The 24,180-nt window shown below is 52.1% G+C and overlaps 1 protein-coding gene across 1 annotated transcript; it reads left to right on the top strand.

Annotated features, from left to right (window-relative positions):
* The first annotated feature begins 7,348 nt into the window (after nucleotides 1-7,348).
* On the top strand, nucleotides 7,349-23,811 carry NUAK2 (NUAK family kinase 2). The gene is given in 8 exon segments (XM_075613753.1): nucleotides 7,349-7,731; nucleotides 15,934-16,054; nucleotides 18,550-18,653; nucleotides 18,655-18,702; nucleotides 18,882-18,947; nucleotides 19,784-19,903; nucleotides 20,237-20,369; nucleotides 20,935-23,811. Coding segments are annotated over 8 exon segments (1,713 nt in total). The 5' UTR covers nucleotides 7,349-7,581; the 3' UTR covers nucleotides 21,906-23,811.
* Nucleotides 23,812-24,180: the final 369 nt, after the last annotated feature.

Below are 24,180 nucleotides of genomic sequence, written 5' to 3'. Positions count from 1 at the left end.
CTGTGTCTGTCTCTCCGGTCCTGTCTCTAGCTGTGTCTGTCTCTCCAGTCCTGTCCCTGGCTGTGTCTGTCTCTCCGGTCCTGTCTCTAGCTGTGTCTGTCTCTCCGGTCCTGTCTCTAGCTGTGTCTGTCTCTCCGGTCCTGTCTCTAGCTGTGTCTGTCTCTCCGGTCCTGTCCCTGGCTGTGTCTGTCTCTCCGGTCCTGTCTCTAGCTGTGTCTGTCTCTCCGGTCCTGTCTCTAGCTGTGTCTGTCTCTCCGGTCCTGTCTCTCCGGTCCTGTCTCTAGCTGTGTCTGTCTCTCCGGTCCTGTCTCTAGCTGTGTCTGTCTCTCCGGTCCTGTCCCTGGCTGTGTCTGTCTCTCCTGTCCTGTCCCTGGCTGTGTCTGTCTCTCCGGTCCTGTCCCTGGCTGTGTCTGTCTCTCCGGTCCTGTCCCTGGCTGTGTCTGTCTCTCTGGTCCTGTCTCTAGCTGTGTCTGTCTCTCCGGTCCTGTCTCTAGCTGTGTCTGTCTCTCTGGTCCTGTCTCTAGCTGTGTCTGTCTCTCCGGTCCTGTCTCTGGCTGTGTCTGTCTCTCCGGTCCTGTCTCTAGCTGTGTCTGTCTCTCCGGTCCTGTCTCTAGCTGTGTCTGTCTCTCCGGTCCTGTCCCTAGCTGTGTCTGTCTCTCCGGTCCTGTCTCTAGCTGTGTCTGTCTCTCTGGTCCTGTCCCTGGCTGTGTCTGTCTCTAGCTGTGTCTGTCTCTCCGGTCCTGTCCCTGGCTGTGTCTGTCTCTCCGGTCCTGTCCCTGGCTGTGTCTGTCTCTCCGGTCCTGTCCCTGGCTGTGTCTGTCTCTCCGGTCCTGTCCCTGGCTGTGTCTGTCTCTCCGGTCCTGTCTCTAGCTGTGTCTGTCTCTCCGGTCCTGTCCCTTGCTGTGTCTGTCTCTCCGGTCCTGTCTCTAGCTGTGTCTGTCTCTCCGGTCCTGTCTCTAGCTGTGTCTGTCTCTCCGGTCCTGTCTCTAGCTGTGTCTGTCTCTCCGGTCCTGTCTCTAGCTGTGTCTGTCTCTCTGGTCCTGTCCCTGGCTGTGTCTGTCTCTCCGGTCCTGTCCCTGGCTGTGTCTGTCTCTCCGGTCCTGTCTCTAGCTGTGTCTGTCTCTCCGGTCCTGTCCCTGGCTGTGTCTGTCTCTCCGGTCCTGTCTCTAGCTGTGTCTGTCTCTCCGGTCCTGTCTCTAGCTGTGTCTGTCTCTCTGGTCCTGTCTCCAGCTGTGTCTGTCTCTCTGGTCCTGTCTCCAGCTGTGTCTGTCTCTCCGGTCCTGTCCCTGGCTGTGTCTGTCTCTCCGGTCCTGTCCCTGGCTGTGTCTGTCTCTCCGGTCTGTCTCTCCGGTCCTGTCTCTAGCTGTGTCTGTCTCTCCAGTCCTGTCCCTGGCTGTGTCTGTCTCTCCAGTCCTGTCCCTAGCTGTGTCTGTCTCTCCGGTCCTGTCCCTGGCTGTGTCTGTCTCTCCGGTCCTGTCCCTGGCTGTGTCTGTCTCTCCGGTCCTGTCCCTGGCTGTGTCTGTCTCTCCGGTCCTGTCTCTAGCTGTGTCTGTCTCTCCGGTCCTGTCCCTGGCTGTGTCTGTCTCTCCAGTCCTGTCCCTGGCTGTGTCTGTCTCTCCAGTCCTGTCCCTGGCTGTGTCTGTCTCTCCGGTCCTGTCTCTAGCTGTGTCTGTCTCTCCGGTCCTGTCCCTGGCTGTGTCTGTCTCTCCGGTCCTGTCTCTAGCTGTGTCTGTCTCTCCGGTCCTGTCTCTAGCTGTGTCTGTCTCTCCGGTCCTGTCTCTCCAGTCCTGTCTCTAGCTGTGTCTGTCTCTCCAGTCCTGTCCCTGGCTGTGTCTGTCTCTCCGGTCCTGTCTCTAGCTGTGTCTGTCTCTCCGGTCCTGTCTCTAGCTGTGTCTGTCTCTCCGGTCCTGTCTCTAGCTGTGTCTGTCTCTCCGGTCCTGTCCCTGGCTGTGTCTGTCTCTCCGGTCCTGTCTCTAGCTGTGTCTGTCTCTCCGGTCCTGTCCCTAGCTGTGTCTGTCTCTCCGGTCCTGTCCCTGGCTGTGTCTGTCTCTCCGGTCCTGTCTCTAGCTGTGTCTGTCTCTCCAGTCCTGTCCCTGGCTGTGTCTGTCTCTCCGGTCCTGTCTCTAGCTGTGTCTGTCTCTCCGGTCCTGTCTCTAGCTGTGTCTGTCTCTCCGGTCCTGTCTCTAGCTGTGTCTGTCTCTCCGGTCCTGTCCCTGGCTGTGTCTGTCTCTCCGGTCCTGTCTCTAGCTGTGTCTGTCTCTCCGGTCCTGTCTCTAGCTGTGTCTGTCTCTCCGGTCCTGTCTCTAGCTGTGTCTGTCTCTCCGGTCCTGTCTCTAGCTGTGTCTGTCTCTCCGGTCCTGTCCCTGGCTGTGTCTGTCTCTCTGGTCCTGTCCCTGGCTGTGTCTGTCTCTCTGGTCCTGTCCCTGGCTGTGTCTGTCTCTCCGGTCCTGTCCCTAGCTGTGTCTGTCTCTCCGGTCCTGTCCCTGGCTGTGTCTGTCTCTCCGGTCCTGTCTCTAGCTGTGTCTGTCTCTCCGGTCCTGTCTCTAGCTGTGTCTGTCTCTCCGGTTCTGTCCCTGGCTGTGTCTGTCTCTCCGGTCCTGTCCCTAGCTGTGTCTGTCTCTCCGGTCCTGTCCCTGGCTGTGTCTGTCTCTCCGGTCCTGTCCCTGGCTGTGTCTGTCTCTCCGGTCCTGTCCCTGGCTGTGTCTGTCTCTCCGGTCCTGTCTCTAGCTGTGTCTGTCTCTCCGGTCCTGTCTCTAGCTGTGTCTGTCTCTCCGGTCCTGTCTCTAGCTGTGTCTGTCTCTCCGGTCCTGTCTCTAGCTGTGTCTGTCTCTCCGGTCCTGTCCCTGGCTGTGTCTGTCTCTCCGGTCCTGTCCCTGGCTGTGTCTGTCTCTCCGGTCCTGTCTCTAGCTGTGTCTGTCTCTCCGGTCCTGTCCCTGGCTGTGTCTGTCTCTCCGGTCCTGTCTCTAGCTGTGTCTGTCTCTCCGGTCCTGTCTCTAGCTGTGTCTGTCTCTCCGGTCCTGTCCCTGGCTGTGTCTGTCTCTCCGGTCCTGTCCCTGGCTGTGTCTTTCTCTCCGGTCCTGTCTCTAGCTGTGTCTGTCTCTCCGGTCCTGTCTCTAGCTGTGTCTGTCTCTCCGGTCCTGTCTCTAGCTGTGTCTGTCTCTCCGGTCCTGTCCCTGGCTGTGTCTGTCTCTCCTGTCCTGTCCCTGGCTGTGTCTGTCTCTCCGGTCCTGTCCCTGGCTGTGTCTGTCTCTCCGGTCCTGTCCCTGGCTGTGTCTGTCTCTCCGGTCCTGTCTCTGGCTGTGTCTGTCTCTCCGGTCCTGTCCCTGGCTGTGTCTGTCTCTCCGGTCCTGTCTCTAGCTGTGTCTGTCTCTCCGGTCCTGTCTCTAGCTGTGTCTGTCTCTCTGGTCCTGTCTCCAGCTGTGTCTGTCTCTCTGGTCCTGTCTCCAGCTGTGTCTGTCTCTCCGGTCCTGTCCCTGGCTGTGTCTGTCTCTCCGGTCCTGTCCCTGGCTGTGTCTGTCTCTCCGGTCTGTCTCTCCGGTCCTGTCTCTAGCTGTGTCTGTCTCTCCAGTCCTGTCCCTGGCTGTGTCTGTCTCTCCAGTCCTGTCCCTAGCTGTGTCTGTCTCTCCGGTCCTGTCCCTGGCTGTGTCTGTCTCTCCGGTCCTGTCCCTGGCTGTGTCTGTCTCTCCGGTCCTGTCCCTGGCTGTGTCTGTCTCTCCGGTCCTGTCTCTAGCTGTGTCTGTCTCTCCGGTCCTGTCCCTGGCTGTGTCTGTCTCTCCAGTCCTGTCCCTGGCTGTGTCTGTCTCTCCAGTCCTATCCCTGGCTGTGTCTGTCTCTCCGGTCCTGTCTCTAGCTGTGTCTGTCTCTCCGGTCCTGTCCCTGGCTGTGTCTGTCTCTCCGGTCCTGTCTCTAGCTGTGTCTGTCTCTCCGGTCCTGTCTCTAGCTGTGTCTGTCTCTCCGGTCCTGTCTCTCCAGTCCTGTCTCTAGCTGTGTCTGTCTCTCCAGTCCTGTCCCTGGCTGTGTCTGTCTCTCCGGTCCTGTCTCTAGCTGTGTCTGTCTCTCCGGTCCTGTCTCTAGCTGTGTCTGTCTCTCCGGTCCTGTCTCTAGCTGTGTCTGTCTCTCCGGTCCTGTCCCTGGCTGTGTCTGTCTCTCCGGTCCTGTCTCTAGCTGTGTCTGTCTCTCCGGTCCTGTCCCTAGCTGTGTCTGTCTCTCCGGTCCTGTCCCTGGCTGTGTCTGTCTCTCCGGTCCTGTCTCTAGCTGTGTCTGTCTCTCCAGTCCTGTCCCTGGCTGTGTCTGTCTCTCCGGTCCTGTCTCTAGCTGTGTCTGTCTCTCCGGTCCTGTCTCTAGCTGTGTCTGTCTCTCCGGTCCTGTCTCTAGCTGTGTCTGTCTCTCCGGTCCTGTCCCTGGCTGTGTCTGTCTCTCCGGTCCTGTCTCTAGCTGTGTCTGTCTCTCCGGTCCTGTCTCTAGCTGTGTCTGTCTCTCCGGTCCTGTCTCTCCGGTCCTGTCTCTAGCTGTGTCTGTCTCTCCGGTCCTGTCTCTAGCTGTGTCTGTCTCTCCGGTCCTGTCCCTGGCTGTGTCTGTCTCTCCTGTCCTGTCCCTGGCTGTGTCTGTCTCTCCGGTCCTGTCCCTGGCTGTGTCTGTCTCTCCGGTCCTGTCCCTGGCTGTGTCTGTCTCTCTGGTCCTGTCTCTAGCTGTGTCTGTCTCTCCGGTCCTGTCTCTAGCTGTGTCTGTCTCTCTGGTCCTGTCTCTAGCTGTGTCTGTCTCTCCGGTCCTGTCTCTGGCTGTGTCTGTCTCTCCGGTCCTGTCTCTAGCTGTGTCTGTCTCTCCGGTCCTGTCTCTAGCTGTGTCTGTCTCTCCGGTCCTGTCCCTAGCTGTGTCTGTCTCTCCGGTCCTGTCTCTAGCTGTGTCTGTCTCTCTGGTCCTGTCCCTGGCTGTGTCTGTCTCTAGCTGTGTCTGTCTCTCCGGTCCTGTCCCTGGCTGTGTCTGTCTCTCCGGTCCTGTCCCTGGCTGTGTCTGTCTCTCCGGTCCTGTCCCTGGCTGTGTCTGTCTCTCCGGTCCTGTCCCTGGCTGTGTCTGTCTCTCCGGTCCTGTCTCTAGCTGTGTCTGTCTCTCCGGTCCTGTCCCTGGCTGTGTCTGTCTCTCCGGTCCTGTCTCTAGCTGTGTCTGTCTCTCCGGTCCTGTCCCTGGCTGTGTCTGTCTCTCCGGTCCTGTCCCTGGCTGTGTCTGTCTCTCCGGTCCTGTCCCTGGCTGTGTCTGTCTCTCCGGTCCTGTCCCTGGCTGTGTCTGTCTCTCCGGTCCTGTCCCTGGCTGTGTCTGTCTCTCTGGTCCTGTCCCTGGCTGTGTCTGTCTCTCTGGTCCTGTCCCTGGCTGTGTCTGTCTCTCCGGTCCTGTCTCTAGCTGTGTCTGTCTCTCCGGTCCTGTCCCTGGCTGTGTCTGTCTCTCCGGTCCTGTCTCTGGCTGTGTCTGTCTCTCCAGTCCTGTCCCTGGCTGTGTCTGTCTCTCCGGTCCTGTCCCTGGCTGTGTCTGTCTCTCCGGTCCTGTCTCTAGCTGTGTCTGTCTCTCCGGTCCTGTCTCTAGCTGTGTCTGTCTCTCCGGTCCTGTCCCTGGCTGTGTCTGTCTCTCTGGTCCTGTCTCTAGCTGTGTCTGTCTCTCCGGTCCTGTCTCTAGCTGTGTCTGTCTCTCTGGTCCTGTCCCTGGCTGTGTCTGTCTCTCCGGTCCTGTCCCTGGCTGTGTCTGTCTCTTTGGGCCTGTCCCTGGCTGTGTCTGTCTCTCCGGTCCTGTCCCTGGCTGTGTCTGTCTCTCCGGTTCTGTCTCTAGCTGTGTCTGTCTCTCCGGTTCTGTCCCTGGCTGTGTCTGTCTCTCCGGTCCTGTCTCTAGCTGTGTCTGTCTCTCCGGTCCTGTCTCTAGCTGTGTCTGTCTCTCCGGTCCTGTCTCTAGCTGTGTCTGTCTCTCCGGTCCTGTCTCTAGCTGTGTCTGTCTCTCCGGTCCTGTCTCTAGCTGTGTCTGTCTCTCTGGTCCTGTCTCTAGCTGTGTCTGTCTCTCTGGTCCTGTCTCTAGCTGTGTCTGTCTCTCTGGTCCTGTCTCTTGCTGTGTCTGTCTCTCTGGGCCTGTCTCTTGCTGTGTCTGTCTCTCTGGGCCTGTCTCTTGCAACCCCTTTTCAAGTGCCCTAACAAAGGGGTAGTAGGGTGCATTTTAACCCCTTACATGTGGGTTACTATATTTGTGTCTGATTTCCTCTTCTGTTTATTATAGGGGGTCAGTTGGTCTCTATATCAGGCAATGTATGCCTGTCTCTGCCTGTATATGAGGTCTGTACATGTCTGTACATGTCTGTACATGTCTCTTTGATTTCCTCTCTTGTATATGATATTGTGTTTGCCTGTACATTTTTATTTATTTATAAAAAATGTTTTACCAGGAAGTAATACATTGAGAGTTACCTCTCGTTTTCAAGTATATGAGGTATTTATTCATGCCTCTGTCTCTCGGTATATGGAATTATACTATGGTATACCTGTGTCTGTGATTTCCTTTCCTGTATAAGATAGGGGGCAGTCCCTCTGTATATGGAGTATTCATGTCTCTGTATATGGGATGATACTGTATCTGTGTATTCATGTCTCTCTGTATATGGGATGATACTGTATCTGTGTATATGGGGTATTCGTGTATCTCTGTATATGGGGTATTCATGTGTTTCTATATATGGGATGATACTGTATCTGTGTATATGGGGTATTGATGTCTCTACATATGGGATGAGACTGTATTTGTGTATATGGTATACTACTGTGTCTGTGTATATGGGGTATTGATGTCTCTATATATGGAATTATACTGTATCTGTGTAAATGGGGTATTCATGTCTCTGTATATGGGATGATACTTTGTCTGTGTATATGGGGTATTCGTGTCTCTATATATGGGATGAGACTGTATCTGTGTAATTGGGGTATTGATGTCTCTATATATGGGATGAGACGGTATCTGTGTATATGGGGTATTCATGCCTCTATATATGGGATGAGACTGTATCTGTGTATATGGGGAATGCATGCCTCTATATATGGGATGATACTGTAAATGGGGTATTAATGTCTCTATATATGGGATGAGACAGTATCTGTGTATATGGGGTATTAATGCCTCTATATATGGGATGATACTTTGTGTCTGAGTGATTTCCTCTCCTGTTCTTACCTGCCTTTCCCCGACCAAATAACTTTCAGGTGAGGCAGCCAATCAGCACGGAGGAAAGAAGAGACTATAGCGAGTGGGTGCGGGAAACAGCCAATCAGCACAGGGGTGGGCGGAGCCGAGGTGAAAGGTAGGAGCCGGTAGAACGTTGTGTATCAAATTGTTTTCATTCCAGAGAGACACAGAGCGGAGCTCCCGGGCGCATGCGCACTGTCCCTGCTATATACTTATACACTTACACACATACATACATACACACTATCCCTGCTATATACTTATACACACATTGAGCACTATACTCTCTACACCCTCTATATTCTGCGCTAGCACCACACTGTATATAATACACACGCTGTGTACGTACTCGGCACTGCTATACGGTGAAGGATGGAGCTCCGGGAGCCCGGTCTCCGCCGCCAGGCCGTGAAGCGGCATCTGCACAAACACAACCTGAAGCACCGCTACCAGTTCCTGCAGAGTCTGGGACAGGGGGCGTACGGCCGGGTGAAGCGGGCCCGGGACAACCAGGGGAAGGAGGTAAGGGGGAGAGGGGGGCTGTGATGGAAGGGGGAGAGGGGGGCTGTGATAAGGGGGAGAGGGGGGCTGTGATGGAAGAGGGAGAGGGGGGCTGTGATGGAAGGGGGAGAGGGGGTCTGTGATGGAAGGGGGAGAGGGGGGCAGTGATGGAAGGGGGAGAGGGGGGCAGTGATGGAAGGGGGAGAGGGGGGCTGTGATGGAAGGGGGAGAGGGGGGCAGTGATGGAAGGGGGAGAGGGGGGCTGTGATGGAAGAGGGAGAGGGGGGCTGTGATGGAAGGGGGAGAGGGGGGCAGTGATGGAAGGGGGAGAGGGGGGCTGTGATGGAAGGGGGAGAGGGGGGCAGTGATGGAAGGGGGAGAGGGGGGCAGTGATGGAAGGGGGAGAGGGGGGCAGTGATGGAAGAGGGAGAGGGGGGCTGTGATGGAAGGGGGAGAGGGGGGCAGTGATGGAAGGGGGAGAGGGGGGCAGTGATGGAAGGGGGGGCTCTGCAGGGGGGGGGGGGTTGCTTTCACTTTCCATGGAATGTTTGTATCTGAGTAACACTGTTTTAATTACACTAGATCAGTGTTTTTCAACCGGGGTTCCTAGGGCATCCCTAAAGGGTTCTCCACAATTGTCATTTGAAAATTGTAAATTCTTATGTATTTGGTACAATACATCTATTCTCAGACACGCTATTAGAGAGGGTTGGGGTTCCTTACAATATATCAGATGCGCTATTAGAGAGGGTTGGGGTTCCTTACAATGCATCTGATCTCAGGCGCGCTATTAGAGAGGGTTGGGGTTCCTTACAATGCATCTGATCTCAGGCGCGCTATTAGAGAGGGTTGGGGTTCCTTACAATGCCTCTGATCTCAGACGCGCTATTAGAGAGGGTTGGGGTTCCTTACAATGTATCTGATCTCAGACGCGCTATTAGAGAGGGTTGGGGTGCCTTACAATGCATCTGATCTCAGACGCGCTATTAGAGAGGGTCGGAGTTCCTTACAATGCATCTGATCTCAGACGCGCTATTAGAGAGGGTCGGGGTTCCTTACAATGCATCTGATCTCAGACGCGCTATTAGAGAGGGTTGGGGTTCCTTACAATGCCTCTGATCTCAGACGCGCTATTAGAGAGGGTTGGGGTTCCTTACAATATATCAGATGCGCTATTAGAGAGGGTTGGGGTTCCTTACAATGCATCTGATCTCAGGCGCGCTATTAGAGAGGGTTGGGGTTCCTTACAATGCATCTGATCTCAGGCGCGCTATTAGAGAGGGTTGGGGTTCCTTACAATGCATCTGATCTCAGGCGCGCTATTAGAGAGGGTTGGGGTTCCTTACAATGCATCTGATCTCAGACGCTATTAGAGAGGGTTGGGGTTCCTTACAATGCATCTGATCTCAGACGCGCTATTAGAGAGGGTTGGGGATCCTTACAATGCACCTGATCTCAGGCGCGCTATTAGAGAGGGTTGGGGTTCCTTACAATGCATCTGATCTCAGACGCGCTATTAGAAAGGGTTTGGGTTCCTTACAATGCATCTGATCTCAGACGCGCTATTAGAAAGGGTTTGGGTTCCTTACAATGCATCTGATCTCAGACGCGCTATTAGAGAGGGTTGGGGTTCCTTACAATGCATCTGATCTCAGACGCGCTATTAGAGAGGGTTGGGGTTCCTTACAATGCATCTGATTTCAGACGCGCTATTAAAGGGGGTTGGGGTTCCTTACAATGCATCTGATCTCAGACGCGCTGTTAGAGAGTGTTGGGGATCCTTACAATGCATCTGATCTCAGACACGCTATTAGAGAGGGTTGGGGTTCCTTACAATGCATCTGATCTCAGACGCGCTATTAGAGAGGGTTGGGGTTCCTTACAATGCATCTGATTTCAGACGCGCTATTAAAGGGGGTTTGGGTTCCTTACAATGCATCTGATCTCAGACGCGCTATTAGAGAGGGTTGGGGATCCTTACAATGCATCTGATCTCAGACACGCTATTAGAGAGGTTTGGGGTTCCTTACAATGCATCTGATCTCAGACGCGCTATTAGAGAGGGTTGGGGTTCCTTACAATGCATCTGATCTCAGACGCGCTATTAGAGAGGGTTGGGGTTCCTTACAATGCATCTGATCTCAGACGCGCTATTAGAGAGGGTTGGGGTTCCTTACAATGCATCTGATCTCAGGCGCGCTATTACAGAGGGTTGGCGGGTTCATCAGAATTTTACTTAGGGTTCCTTAACCAGAAAAATATTGTAACCACTGCATTAGTTTATGCCTGAAAATCACTGGACAGAAAAGAGCAATGACTCCAGTCACTTCTCATGAGTCTGACGGCGGTCTCACTGTCCCCCCCCTAGGATAGTATAGGGGCTGCTCCCCCCCGTAGGATAGTATAGGGGCTGCTCCCCCCCGTAGGATAGTATAGGGGCTGCTCCCCCCCGTAGAATAGTATAAGGGCTGCTCCCCCCCGTAGGATAGTATAGGGGCTGCTCCCCCACGTAGGATAGTATAGGGGCTGCTCCCCCCCATAGGATAGTATAGGGGCTCCTCTTCCCCCCCCCCCCCCCGGGATAAGGGCTGCTCCCCCCGTAGGATAGTATAGGGGGGATAGTGTAGGGGAAGCTCCCCCCCCTTGTATAGGGGCTTCTCTCCTTGCTCTTGGCTGGAGATAGGTGTGAGCTGCTTTGTCTGGTTGCTATTCTTGGTTCTCAGAGGTAAACAGCCATGACTAGGGGAATATTAGCTGCAGGGTAAGCGCGTCGCTGCCAGCGTCGGGTGTCGTGTTGTGGTCACTTTGTATTAAATACTGTAACCCTCCCCCCCCCCCCCATGCAAAGCAAATAACTCTCCTGTACAATTGTAGGTATCTGCATACACATGGCGTCTCTGCATAGAGACCAGTGCTGCACAGGGTGCCGTGTCCTAGCACTGCGAGGAAATAATGCACGGCCAATAAATAGTGCAACGCGCCTCCCTATCCCAAAACCTCATTTCCCTAAAGTGACTGACCAGCAGATAAGAGATTCCCCCTCTCCCCGTTCCTCTGTTGTGCAACCAGGGCGGCCAACTCCAGTCCTCCAAAAGCCACCAACAGGTCAGGTTTTAAGGATATCCCAGCTTCAGCACAGGTGGCTCAGTCAAATAGTGCGCCTCTGAGCTGCCTCTGCTTAAGCTGGGACTGTTTGAACCGCCGCTGCTGAAGCAGGGAGATCCTATAAAACCCGACCTGTTGGTGGCTTTTGAGGACAGGAGTTTGCCGCCCCTGCCCTATAACCTGTGTTTAGGATTCCCTTATATATCCCTACCAGCTTTACATTCCCTTGCTGCATTCACCTGTGCCACTTCTGCTGGGAGCCGATTCCATGTATCCACCCCCCTTGCTGTGAAGAAGAACTTCCTCACATTGCTCCTGAGCCTGTCAGCTTTAGCGTTGTTCTAGCGTTCCTAGCTGCCCTCCTGCACCGTGCTGAAACGCCGGATGTATTTAAATGTTTCTATCATCTCCCCCTTCAATATTAGCGGGGCATGTTCAGTCCCCCTGTTGGCAGTGAAGGGGGTTGGGTGGTAAGCTGTGTGTCTGCATGTTTGTCGTGTTTGAGTCACACAATGCCCTGGGCAGTGCCCCGGCCCCAGGGATGTGTTGGCAGACTCTGTGCTCTTGTTTACTTCCCATAAACTTCACTTCCTTGTTGCTCTTTGTGCAGTAAGTGTAAGTGCATTAGGTGTAACACACACAGGGATAGTGGTGAGTGTAACACACCCACACAGTGATAGTGAGTGTAACTTCATTAAGTGTAACTCACACACAGTTATAGCTGTGAGTGCGTTGAGTGTAACACAAAGTGATGGCAGTGAGTGTGTTAGGTGTAACACACACACACACAGTGATGGCAGTGACTGTGTTAGGTGTAACACACACACACACACAGTGATGGCAGTGACTGTTAGGTGTAACACACACACACACAAACAGTGATGGCAGTGACTGTGTTAGGTGTAACACACACACACACACAGTGATGGCAGTGTGACTGTGTTAGGTGTAACACACACAGACACAGTGATGGCAGTGTGACTGTGTTAGGTGTAACACACACAGTGATGGCAGTGACTGTGTTAGGTGTAACACACACAGACACAGTGATGGCAGTGACTGTGTTAGGTGTAACACACACATACACAGTGATGGCAGTGACTGTGTTAGGTGTAACACACACATACACAGTGATGGCAGTGACTGTGTTAGGTGTAACACACACAGACAGTGATGGCAGTGGGTGTGTTAGGTGTAACACACACACACACAGTGATGGCAGTGTGACTGTGTTAGGTGTAACACACACACACACAATGATGGCAGTGTGACTGTGTTAGGTGTAACACACACACACACACAATGATGGCAGTGTGACTGTGTTAGGTGTAACACACACACAGTGATGGCAGTGGGTGTGTTAGGTGTAACACACACAGACACAGTGATGGCAGTGTGACTGTGTTAGGTGTAACACACACACACAGTGATGGCAGTGGGTGTGTTAGGTGTAACACACACAGTGATGGCAGTGGGTGTGTTAGGTGTAACACACACACACACAGTGATGGCAGTGGGTGTGTTAGGTGTAACACACACACACACACACAATGATGGCAGTGAGTGTGTTAGGTGTAACACACACACAGTGATGGCAGTGGGTGTGTTAGGTGTAACACACACACACACACAGTGATGGCAGTGTGACTGTGTTAGGTGTAACACACACACAGTGATGGCAGTGACTGTGTTAGGTGTAACACACACACACAGTGATGGCAGTGGGTGTGTTAGGTGTAACACACACACACACACACACAATGATGGCAGTGTGACTGTGTTAGGTGTAACACACACACAGTGATGGCAGTGGGTGTGTTAGGTGTAACACACACACACACACACACAGTGATGGCAGTGGGTGTGTTAGGTGTAACACACACACACACACACAGTGATGGCAGTGGGTGTGTTAGGTGTAACACACACACACACACACACAGTGATGGCAGTGGGTGTGTTAGGTGTAACACACACACACACAGTGATGGCAGTGGGTGTGTTAGGTGTAACACACACACACACACACAGTGATGGCAGTGTGAGTGCTGCGGTTAGAATTCCGGCAGCCGGTTCGCTGTTGCACGGTTACCCACAATAGCCGGCTGGCTCCCAAACATTTGCACTGGCCGGTAATCTCTGGATAAAGGCTCAGCTTCCTTTTATAAAGCGCATTCCAGGCCGTGTCCCCGGCCGACGGTCACACGCTCTGTGCACTTAACCCCTTCACTGCCTCAGGGTCCCGCACAATGGAACTCAGACCCTCTTAGCTGACCTCCAGCCTGATATTTAGGTTTAGTAAAATATGTGGTTTTGGTGACAAATGTCATGTGTGGCTGTCACCCCACAATGGGAGGAACATCCTCAGTGGTCCATATGTCCCCTCCGTCTGTCACTCAGCGGAGACTGTAGGTATGTATAGGTCCCTGTACATGTGCTGGGAGAGACACTGCCTGGACCAACTAATCCCCCTTTACTGGCAGTGTGCAGCCTCGTCCGTGGGAAATCACCTGCCCAGTTGTGTTGTGTGCTGTCTGTGTACCCAGCGACAGTTTTAGAAAGAGGGGGTGGGGTGTTATTCCACGGATTCTGGTACCCGGCCAGGCCCTAACGAGTCGGCAGAGAGCGTGGGCGATCAGACTTGTTAAAAATAGCAGCAGAGTTTGGCAATTCCCGCGGTGACTCCGGGGGAATTTCCCCCCCCCCTCCTTTCATATGCGTTGAAATTTAAAGAATAGCAAATGACCTCCGCCGTGATCAGGCTGCTGGCAGAAGCTCCCGGGAGGTGACTACTGAGGGTAATCCGCCCAGAGCCCAAAGAGGCCAAAACGTAACCACTACCACACTCTGCAGTCGCCTGTCCCTGAAGGGGTGAATATTTCTGCCCCTAGGAGCTTACAATCTAAAATCTCACACTTGTGGTTGAATACTCCTATCGTAGGAGAAGGTAGAGTCCCGAGGTCGGAGAATCTGCTTTTAATCTGTATCTGCTACTTGCTATAGTGAGTTGTGGTATCCCTCTGCTACTTGCTATAGTGAGTTGTGGTATCTGTGCCTCAGGCATCGGAATTAGATTGTAACTGTCCGGGGCGGGGACTGGATGTACTGCACAGCTCTGTATAAGTGTGTGTGTGTATATCTCTTATTTTAATGGTGCCAACATATTCCACAGTGCAGTACAATGTGGGAGGGAGGATAATAACATTGTATTACAAGTGTACATATATGTTAAGACAAACTGAGATACAGCCCCACACAGACACACCACATTTGCATACAAGGAAGTAAATGCAGTATCCTGAATGAATGAATCGTCATTACTATGTGACCTGTTTTCAGTGAAACAAAGGCCCAGTGTAACTCAATCCTCTGTGTGACGTGATCAGGACACACAAACACACACACACACACACACACACACGTGTCCTGTGATGTTCATTCTCCTGAGCGGGGAAGATTGGGGTCAGCAGTCCTTCCCCACACACTGCACATTATTTCAGTTCTTTTTGGTATAGGATTGGGTTATTTCCGCATTCCTGCCCCGGCGGTGAGGTTTTATACTGAGCTCCCACACCCACTGGCCAGGAATTTGGGGGAAAGACAAACCATTTCACCACCCCCTATCCCCCCCTACCTGATCCCCTTTCTGCCACACAAAAGCAGTAAGACTCCCTCCTCCCTCACACAAACAGAAGGGGTAATGGGATCTGCAGGGTTAACAGGAATTCTCAAATGTTCTGCGTCATGTATTTAAGCACATTTTGAGCAAAATTGACCCAAAAGTATTCATTTTTATTTGCTCTTTTGTTGTTGTTGTGCATCTCCACATCAAAATTTCCCTCTGTGTGTCCGCTTGTGATCTGGGGAGTGTTGTTATATGGGGATGTATTGAATTCTGCCATCAGTCGTCAGGTCGAACCCAAGTGAAATGGAATGAAGTCTTTCGTGTACCTTGTCCATGTTTTATCATATTAGAAATGTCACGTCTTTGCATGTTGTGATGCATTGTAATACATTCCTCAAAATGCAGGTCTCCTGTAGGTCACTGTAAGAGACGTGTGCAGAGGTACGCAATGGAGACCGTTTAAAGTGAAACTAAAATTAGGCTTTATTGCGCCTGTCCCTTTAAAACAGCAGATCATTCAAAATAAGCCAAAGAAAAACCTACTCCGCTTTGGAGAATATCTACACATGTAGTCCAGCCCTCTCTAACTGTGTGGTTAGCTAAGCTATTTACCAGCCTCAAATATATAAACATATATACAGATATATAACAGTCCCATAAGAAAGTCTTCTCTGTTTCTTGTGGCTGTAGGGGAAGCCTCTCTGCTCTCCTGGGTCGGCACCTTTTGTGTGCTAAGGCAATGTCTGTCCAGGTATAGTCTTCTCCCCTTTGTCTTGCTGTCAGCCTGCTGTCTCTTTGCAGCTCAATACATCTGTCCTCTGGTCAGTCCAGTGTCCACTAAGGAAATCCTCTGGTCTGTCTTTCCTAGGTCAGCTCCAATTGTGAGCTCAGGAATTCTCCCTTCCTGTCTCTCAGAACAGGCTTTTTCTGAGTTCTTATTAGGCAGGTGGGATGGTTGATTGCAGGTGTGCAATTAACCAGCACACTGCTGGATTAGAGGCAAGATTCTTAACAGGGATAAGTCCCTGTTACAGACAGAGATACAAAGTCTCTACTCACAAGTTCACAATGCAATTCTTCATTTATTGTAACAGCCAATAACAGCCAATAACAGAGGATGAACAGCGTTTCCGGTCCTATATGGACCATTCCTGATGAAAGGTCCACATGGGACCTGAAACGTTTTCTCCTCTGTACGTGACTGTTACAATGAATGAAGGATAGTATTGGGAACGTGTGAGCCCTAGAGGAGAGCTGCACTTTGAGGAACGTGTTTGTCGGTGTTGTGTTGGCTGTACTGACTCTCGTCGCCTGAAACGGTTCCCCCGCACTTTTGGAACTGTGTAATGACACAATACAGAGGTTCTTTATAGACAGCCCGACACTTCCAGACCTCAAATATCGTCAGGTGCATTGTCCGTAACCTGCCTACAGCCCCGTGTGTTTCCGTGCATTACAATCTCTCATCCTGTGTCCGGGGTTGTCTCTGACAGGTGGCCATCAAGTCGATCCGGAAGGACCGAATAAAGGACGAACGAGATCTTCTGCACATCTGCAGAGAGACGGAAATCATGAGCTCCCTCTGCCACCCCAACATCATCTCTATATACGAAGGTGAGTGACTTGCCTCCATATACAGAACATACAGTCGCTGCACTGGTATCGGGATAAAACACGGGTGGAAGTGTCTCTCTCCTAGAAGTACGGGGGGTTGTGCGGTGCAACAGGATGGGGGTCATTCACCATCTTAACCTAGATCAGCCTAAACGTATAGTGGATTGCACCCAAAAATGAATTGGATGCAGTCACCAAGACCTTTTCAAGAATGTCTCTTTTTACTTTTGCAGAGAAAGCTGTCAGTACGTCTGTCAGGCTCTGTCTGTCTGTCTGTCAGGCTCTGTCTGTCTGTCTGTCAGGCTCTGTGTCTGTCAGGCTCTGTCTGTCTGTCAGGCTCTGTCTGTCTGTCAGGCTCTGTCTGTCTGTCAGGCTCGCTCTGTCTGTCTGTCAGGCTCTGTCTGTCTGTCAGGCTCTGTCTGTCTGTCAGGCTCTGTCTGTCTGTCAGGCTCTGTCTGTCTGTCAGGCTCTGTCTGTCTGTCAGGCTCTGTCTGTCTGTCAGGCTCTGTCTGTCTGTCAGGCTCTGTCTGTCTGGGTGTCCGTCTGTCAGGCTCTGTCTGTCCATCTGTCAGGCTCTGTCTGTCTGGGTGTCCGTCTGTCAGGCTCTGTCTGTCCATCTGTCAGGCTCTGTCTGTCCGTCTGTCAGGCTCTGTCTGTCCATCTGTCAGGCTCTGTCTGTCCGTCTGTCAGGCTCTGTCTGTCCGTCTGTCAGGCTCTGTCTGTCCATCTGTCAGGCTCTGTCCGTCTGTCAGGCTCTGTCTGTCCATCTGTCAGGCTCTGTCTGTCCATCTGTCAGGCTCTGTCCGTCTGTCAGGCTCTGTCTGTCCATCTGTCAGGCTCTGTCTGTCCGTCTGTCAGGCTCTGTCTGTCCGTCTGTCAGGCTCTGTCTGTCCGTCTGTCAGGCTCTGTCCGTCTGTCAGGCTCTGTCCGTCTGTCAGGCTCTGTCCGTCTGTCAGGCTCTGTCCGTCTGTCAGGCTCTGTCCGTCTGTCAGGCTCTGTCCGTCTGTCAGGCTCTGTCTGTCTGGGTGTCTGTCTGTCAGGCTCCGGGTGTCTGTCTGTCAGGCTCCGGGTGTCTGTCTGTCAGGCTCCGGGTGTCTGTGTATCCCTGTGTAGTAACCTGCCCAGTAACTCACCCCCACCCTGCACACGTGCGTTGCTTTCTCACGTGTACCCGTGACTAGCAGCATGATTGCACACGCAGGGAGCCCTGCAGGCCTGTGCAGACGTGTTAATGGGATGAGCAGGTAATATCTTCTCAGCCCTATTGGCAAAAACAAGTTTATTGGCTGCAGGTTTCAGTGAAAGCGACCTTACAGTTTAGTTGGGTTTTATTTAAACAGGGCTTTGCATTCAGTGCCAGCCTCCAGCCATATCCGTCAGACGGGGCCAGGTAAGCTGTAAGATACCCCTAAACTATTTAGGGGTTGTAAATATTGCAACTTTAACCCATTCACTGCTAGTTCAGCTACGCGTTGGCCTGCTTATCTGGCCGAGAAGAGGTTAACGCAGTTGTGAAGACAAAATGCCATTCTGCGTAATCAAAATCTTGCAGCGTTTCACATTGAGTGATCCCCCAAACTGCAGAGAATAAAGAATAAACCTGCACGCTGGGTGGGGGGGGGGAAGGTGAAGGGTAGTTTCTGCTGCTGTGATGTCACGGCGCAGAGCGAAAGTGCAGTGAGTATAAAGGACACGGAGCGTTCTCTTATCAGGATCCGGGCAGCAGATAACACCGGCTGTAAAAATAAGTCAAGCGTCAGAGCCAGCTGTTGTTCCCTGCGGCCCCCCCCCCCACCCTCCGTGCTCTCTGCCCCCCCCACCCTCCGTGCTCTCTGCCCCCCCCCCACCCTCCGTGCTCTCTGCGGCCCCCCCCACCCTCCGTGCTCTCTGCCCCCACCCCCACCCTCCGTGCTCTCTGCGGCCCCCCCCCCACCCTCCGTGCTCTCTGCCCCCACCCCCACCCTCCGTGCTCTCTGCCCCCCCAACCACCCCTCTGTGCTCTCTGCCCCCCCCCCCCACCCTCCGTGGCTCTCTGCCCCCCCCCCCCCCCCACCCTCCGTGCTCTCTGCGCCACCCCCCCACCCTCCATGCTCTCTGCGCCCCCTCTACCCTCCGTGCTCGCTTCGGTCCCCCTCCCCTACTCACACGGCTGAAGCTGCAGTTTAGAATCGGGAGCCCACATACAATGTATTTTTATGAGTGTCCCCTAATTTATGGCTGCCTCTTCTGTAATGTTTTCCCTAAATGGCTCCTGTCTCTGCCAGTATTCCTCAACCCCCCTGCCCCCCAAGTCCTCTCTTCCCTCACTCCTTCTCTCCCCTCTCACTCTCCTCTCCCCTCTCTCTCTAACTCCTCTCACTCCTCTTCCCCCCCACCCTACTCCTTCCCCCTCTTTCTTCCTCCCCCACTCCTTCTATCCCTTCCTTCCTCTCTTCTCCCCCCCCCACTCCTTCTCACTCCTAATTATTAATACCTATTTCTCCCCCCCCCCCCAGTGTTTGAGAACAGCAGTAAGATTGTCATTGTAATGGAATACGCCAGCCAGGGCGACCTGTACGATTATATCAGCGAGCGGCAGCGTCTGAGCGAGCAGGAGGCGGCGAACGTTCTTCCGGCAGATCGTGTCTGCTGTGCAGTACTGCCACGCGGTAAGTGTGTGTATGTGTATACTGTATCTCAGCTGTACACTATAGACAAGTTTCTGTATACAGTGTCAAGCTATATATCTAGTAATAAAAAGTAATGGTAATCTTTGTATACTGTTGTGTATAGTGTTTATATAGTGCCCATGTATACCCATATTTAATATTTGCTGTGTTCCCGGCAGAATGGAATCGTGCATCGTGATCTGAAGCTGGAGAATATCCTTCTGGATGAGAACAAGAATGTGAAAGTGAGTGAGATTCATGTCATTAATCCGATGGCTCCGCCTCCTGCGTCTCACTCTGATCGCCTGAATGTACCGAGCACGGACAGCTATATAGTAACATATATTCATGACCAAACAACTAAAGCTCCTGCTGTTTATAAAACATCAACAGACTACATATAACATGTAGCAGGCGGCAATACTCCCGGTAACGTGAGAAATAACACGTGCCTTGGGGAGAACCACGCGTCAGTGTTTTTTTTTTTCATAGTGCGATGATAAATATCAACACTCGCGCACATACCTGCGATTTGGGACTAACGAGAGAGAACCAGTTTCAGTGAGACCGGGAATTTCCCCTCCCGTGCATTGCTTTGTGTTATCTCTCTGCTCTGCCAAGGTCAGATAACAGCATGCCAAGGTCATTAGTCTCAGAGGTATACAAGCTCCACCAGCAGTGGAAAGATTAAAGTTCTCTGCTCCTGAGAATACCGGTGACCACCGCCGCAGGAGTTGGGCTACCCCTATCTCTGCAGCTCGGCTTCACTCATCTCCGTCATTTATTTTTCTCGTTGGAGGACTTTGCCCTCTGGCATGAGACATTTATTTAAATGGTCCCACATTGGCTGGATGCCAGGATCTCTGTGCAAACACAGGAGGCGAGCGGGACAGAAGGGTTTACTGTGACTTACATACAGGAGCCTGAAGGCACTCTGGATCCTAACTTACCTGCAACTCCTGCAGTGCCTTTCTCCATTAACCCCTTCCCCGCTGTGCAGATTATATCAGCGCAAACGCCTTTTCCTCCTCATCTATATATAATTTGTGTAATTGTTTTTTTTTTCCCCCCTCCATTTCAGATTGCGGATTTTGGTCTGTCCAACATTTACCACTCGGACAGATACCTGCAGACGTACTGTGGGAGCCTGCTGTATGCCTCACCGGAAATAGTCAATGGCAAGCCGTATGTAGGACCTGAGGTGCGGCTACACGTACAGCTAACTCGCATACCTATCATATCGGGACACATATCTCTCAGCCCCTCCTAATACACAGGTGTCAGGGACACATACCTCTCACCCCCTCCTAATACACAGACATCAGGGACACATACATCTCACCCCCTCCTAATACACAGACATCAGAGACACATACCTCTCACCCCCTCCTAATACACAGACATCAGGGACACATACCTCTCACCCCCTGCTAATACACAGACATCAGGACACATACCTCTCACCCCCTCCTAATACACAGACATCAGGACACATACCTCCCGCCCTAGTGGTTGACCCTGTGCTGTGTTGCAGGTGGATAGCTGGTCGCTGGGGGTACTTCTCTACATCCTGGTTCATGGCTCAATGCCGTTTGATGAACAGAACCACAAGAAGCTGGTGGCCCAGATTAGCTGCGGAGCCTACAAGGAACCCAGCCGCCTATCTGGTGAGTGATTGGCCTATGGTGGGTTGATGAGCAGCTTCATTGGTTGCAGGGTCAGGGTGGTGGGGAGGGGGGGGATGGTTGGGAGGTGGGGAGGGGGGGAGTTATTTAGCAGCACCAGTTTCATCAGAGAAAATACAATGTATTTTATATTGTTGTGATTTATTCCCATGCTGCTTTTGGAAGGTGTGTGTGTGTGTGTGTGTGTGTGTGTGTGTGTGTGTGTGTGTGTGTGTGTGTGTGTGTGTGTGTGTGTCTGGATATTAGCTGATTATGTACCGTTTGATGGTAATTGGGAGTAAGTTGTACACTACATTTAGTTTATACAAGTACACTTTTATTTCCTCTTTTACAAAAACAAATTTACGGTCTAATTTCAGAACTGTTCCCCTTCCTGTCTGTCTAGAATGAATACAGAGCACCGCACTTTGCCCCAGTAGTTATAAATGTTGACATTTATTTTATTCCACGTAGTACCACTGCTTTCTAAGCCGCTTCAACCACTGGGATACTGATGGGTCATGTGATCAGCCCTCTCACCTCTCTCCCTCTCTCTCCCCCTCTCCAGACGCCAGTGGTCTGATCCGGTGGCTGCTGATGGTGAACCCAGAGCGCCGGGCCAGCTTGTCCGAAGTCGCCTCTCACTGGTGGGTGAACTGGGGTTACCGCCAGCCGCTGAGTGAGCCCTGCAAGGACTCCGAAACCCCCTTCTCAACGGTGGGGGGTTGGTTGCGCCGCTCGTCCCGCCCGCTGTGGGACAATGGTTCAAAGGTGCGCTGTTTCCTGCGCCAGCACTTGCCGGGGACAACCGTCGCGAGACAGTGCTCCCTCAAACGTTCCAAGAGGGAGAATGACATGAGTCGCGGGGTGGGCTTCCAGGGGGCACAGGAGAAATCACCCGCGGTGCCACCTGCGCCCAAGAAGGGCATCCTTAAGAAGACCCAGCAATGTAAGTCTGGTTACCATTCCTCTCCGGAGCACAGCGAGGGTACAGACCAAGAGGGTCTGGAGGGATCACCCCCCTCTCTGCTGCCCGCTGACTCAGGTGTGACCCAGCCATGCCCCTCTGCTTCTGGGGAGAACCAGGAACCCACCACTAATGGTGTCAGGAAGGGGATTCTCAAACGCAACGGCAAGTTTTCCTCTGCCTGGGCAGCCCCGGACTTATCCTTCGGGGCTCTGGACTGTACCCTGGGGGACGACAAGGAGCTGGCCTACCCGCTGACACGGGAGAGGGCGCCGTCCTCCGTCAGCCAGGAGAGCATCCTCTCCACGGAGTCCTTCGAGTTGTTGGACTTGCCAGGTGGGTACAGGGAACGGGCGAAGGGCAGGGCCCGGACCCGGACCATGCGGGGCAGCGTCTCCGCCGAAGACCTTCTGCGGCTCGACAGAGGGGAGAAAGGGGAGAGAACCCGGCTCTGGGACATGAGCTGCTACCGGGGGCGGGTGGCTGAGAGCTGCCTGTATTTGGCAGCAGCAGAAGAGGAGGTGAAGCAGGTGTACAGGAGTGCTGTGAGTATTGGGCGGGAGCTGAGCTGAGGGGGCACATGTAACCCTCCCGCTGCCAGAACAGAGACCTCGCCTGAGGGAGCAAAGACAGACTTCAAAGGTCTTGCTTAACCCTTTGAGTGCTGCCTGAGTGCAGCAAAGCGCAGTGGGGATAATATCCTGTGTTCAGGACATTTCTAGGGTGAGTTTCAGGGACCGGTGACGACAAAGCTGTTGGATTATTTGGTGAAGGAATAACTGGACGCATTCCCTACTAATGTGGACCAGGCCTTGCATGCGTGTCCCTAGATTTCTCCTCTCACAGAAGGTGCTATAGGGGTGACGTTACCTGCTGGTTTGCCAAGTGCCTTATTACACCCCCATATTTGGTCACCAGAATCCTTTTTTATTTTTTAGAATTGTTATTTCTGAACCATTTTAAAGCAACAGTCTGCTCCGATCGCCATTTTTTTCCCCCCAGCACAGTGCAACGCCAGTCCTCAATGTCCACCAACAGGTCAGGTTTTCAGGCTTTGCCTGCTTCAGCACAGGTGGCTCAGCCCAGTGGTGGGCAACTCCAGTCCTCAACGGCCACCAACAGATTTTCAGTATTTTCTTCGACTGAACCACTGATTGAGCCACCTTTGCTGAAGCAGGGATATCCTGAAACCTGACCTGTTGGTAGCTCTTGAGGACTTGGTTGGCCACCCCTGAGTTAAACTCATACAGGCACCTGGGGGGGATTGCTGCTTTAAATGGCAAACATTGAATATAAACCCCCTCCCCACCCCCAGGCGATGCGTTGCAAACCTCTCTGGCAAAGAACTTGAATCCAATGCACGGCACAAGCGCGACTCCCCCATTTTACCTTCCAGAGCCAGAGATTTGTAGTGATGCTAAAACAAGACGTTTTGTTACAGCAGCCGGCATATTTATAAAGTCGCGATTGCAAGTGAATACATGTGGTGTTTTTTTGTTTTGTTTTTTTTTAAAGGATAAGAGGTACTAAATGTATAGATGTGAGGTTACAGTTTGTAAATTCAGCAGCTGCTGTAGGTGTGTGCGAGAATAATCTTTCATTCACATTCTTTCCATTAGATTTGCACAGTGCTTGGTCATAGCTAAAGGTGTGAAAACAAACCAGCTCTTTTGGGATACACTCTCACACTCACTTTTTTTTTGTACAGGAACTGTGACCTGGCACCACTTTTTTGTTTAGGGTTTAACTAGGAACTCCATATACCAGAAGTTCTCAGCTCCTGTCCTCAAGATCCTCCTCCTCCCAACAGGTCAGGTTTTCAAGATATCCTAGCTTCAGCACAGGTGCCTAAATAAGAGGCTTGGGCGAAGACTGAGCCACCTGTGCTGAAGCAGGGACTAATTGAGCCACCTGTGCTGAAGCTGGGATATCTTGAAAACCTGACCTGTTGGGGGTATCTTGCGGCCGGAGCTGAGAACCCCCTGGTATATACCAAATATAGGACTGAGGCTGAATGCCGTCTGGGAGAGGCAGAAATGCATTTTTTATTTTTCTACCAAAGTTCTTTATTTAAGGCTAAATTATTTTATTGTACTTTTAGATATAGATTGATTTTTCTTTGCTTACTGTTCCAGCGCCTTTTGTATAACCCCCCCTCTCTTTCTTTCACTCCCCCCCCCCCCCACTAAACATTGATACGCTCCCCGTAATCAGACTATAACTGTAGTTTTTTTTGTTTTTTGCATTGTCTACTTGAATTTCGAAGCTCTATTTTTAATGGAGCAGATGACGACATTGGGTTTCCTGAAAGGGTTAACTCTTTGGCGTCCGTATAAATATTGTATTTTATATTCCTGTGTAGGAGTGGTCTATTTATTAAACGCAGGCCTCAGCGTTTTGTGGGGGTGGGGAGAATGTTGTATCCTCCCCATGTGGTCCAGATATTTTCAGTGAATTAAACCAAATATTATGACTGGAGTCTGTCTGATTTGTGTCCTACCTTTTTTTTTTTTAGCATAATTGAAATGTTGATTTTGATCAATTTCCCATCTCACCGACTTGTGATCTTTTGAATCATCACGGTCAGATTGAGGGTGAAGGACTATTCATCTCTCTAAATGCCCTTTGACCCCCTAACTGGCCCTTTGCACCACTGACACTCACTGCTTCACGTATAGATCTGTGAGTGAAATAGTGGATTTCAAGCACAAATAAACATTTCATTGCAATTGGGGCTAATACACGGCAAAAACAACAACACTACGTGAAAGTGCTAATGAATTGATAGTGATTGAACAATAAGTACACGGCTCTGGTGTTGAACTTTCAAATGGATTCTCCCAAATA

The sequence above is a fragment of the Ascaphus truei genome, chromosome 9, assembly GCF_040206685.1.
Source record: "Ascaphus truei isolate aAscTru1 chromosome 9, aAscTru1.hap1, whole genome shotgun sequence".
NCBI classification, from domain to species: domain Eukaryota; kingdom Metazoa; phylum Chordata; class Amphibia; order Anura; family Ascaphidae; genus Ascaphus; species Ascaphus truei.
This window is presented reverse-complemented; position numbering and strand designations above follow the sequence as displayed.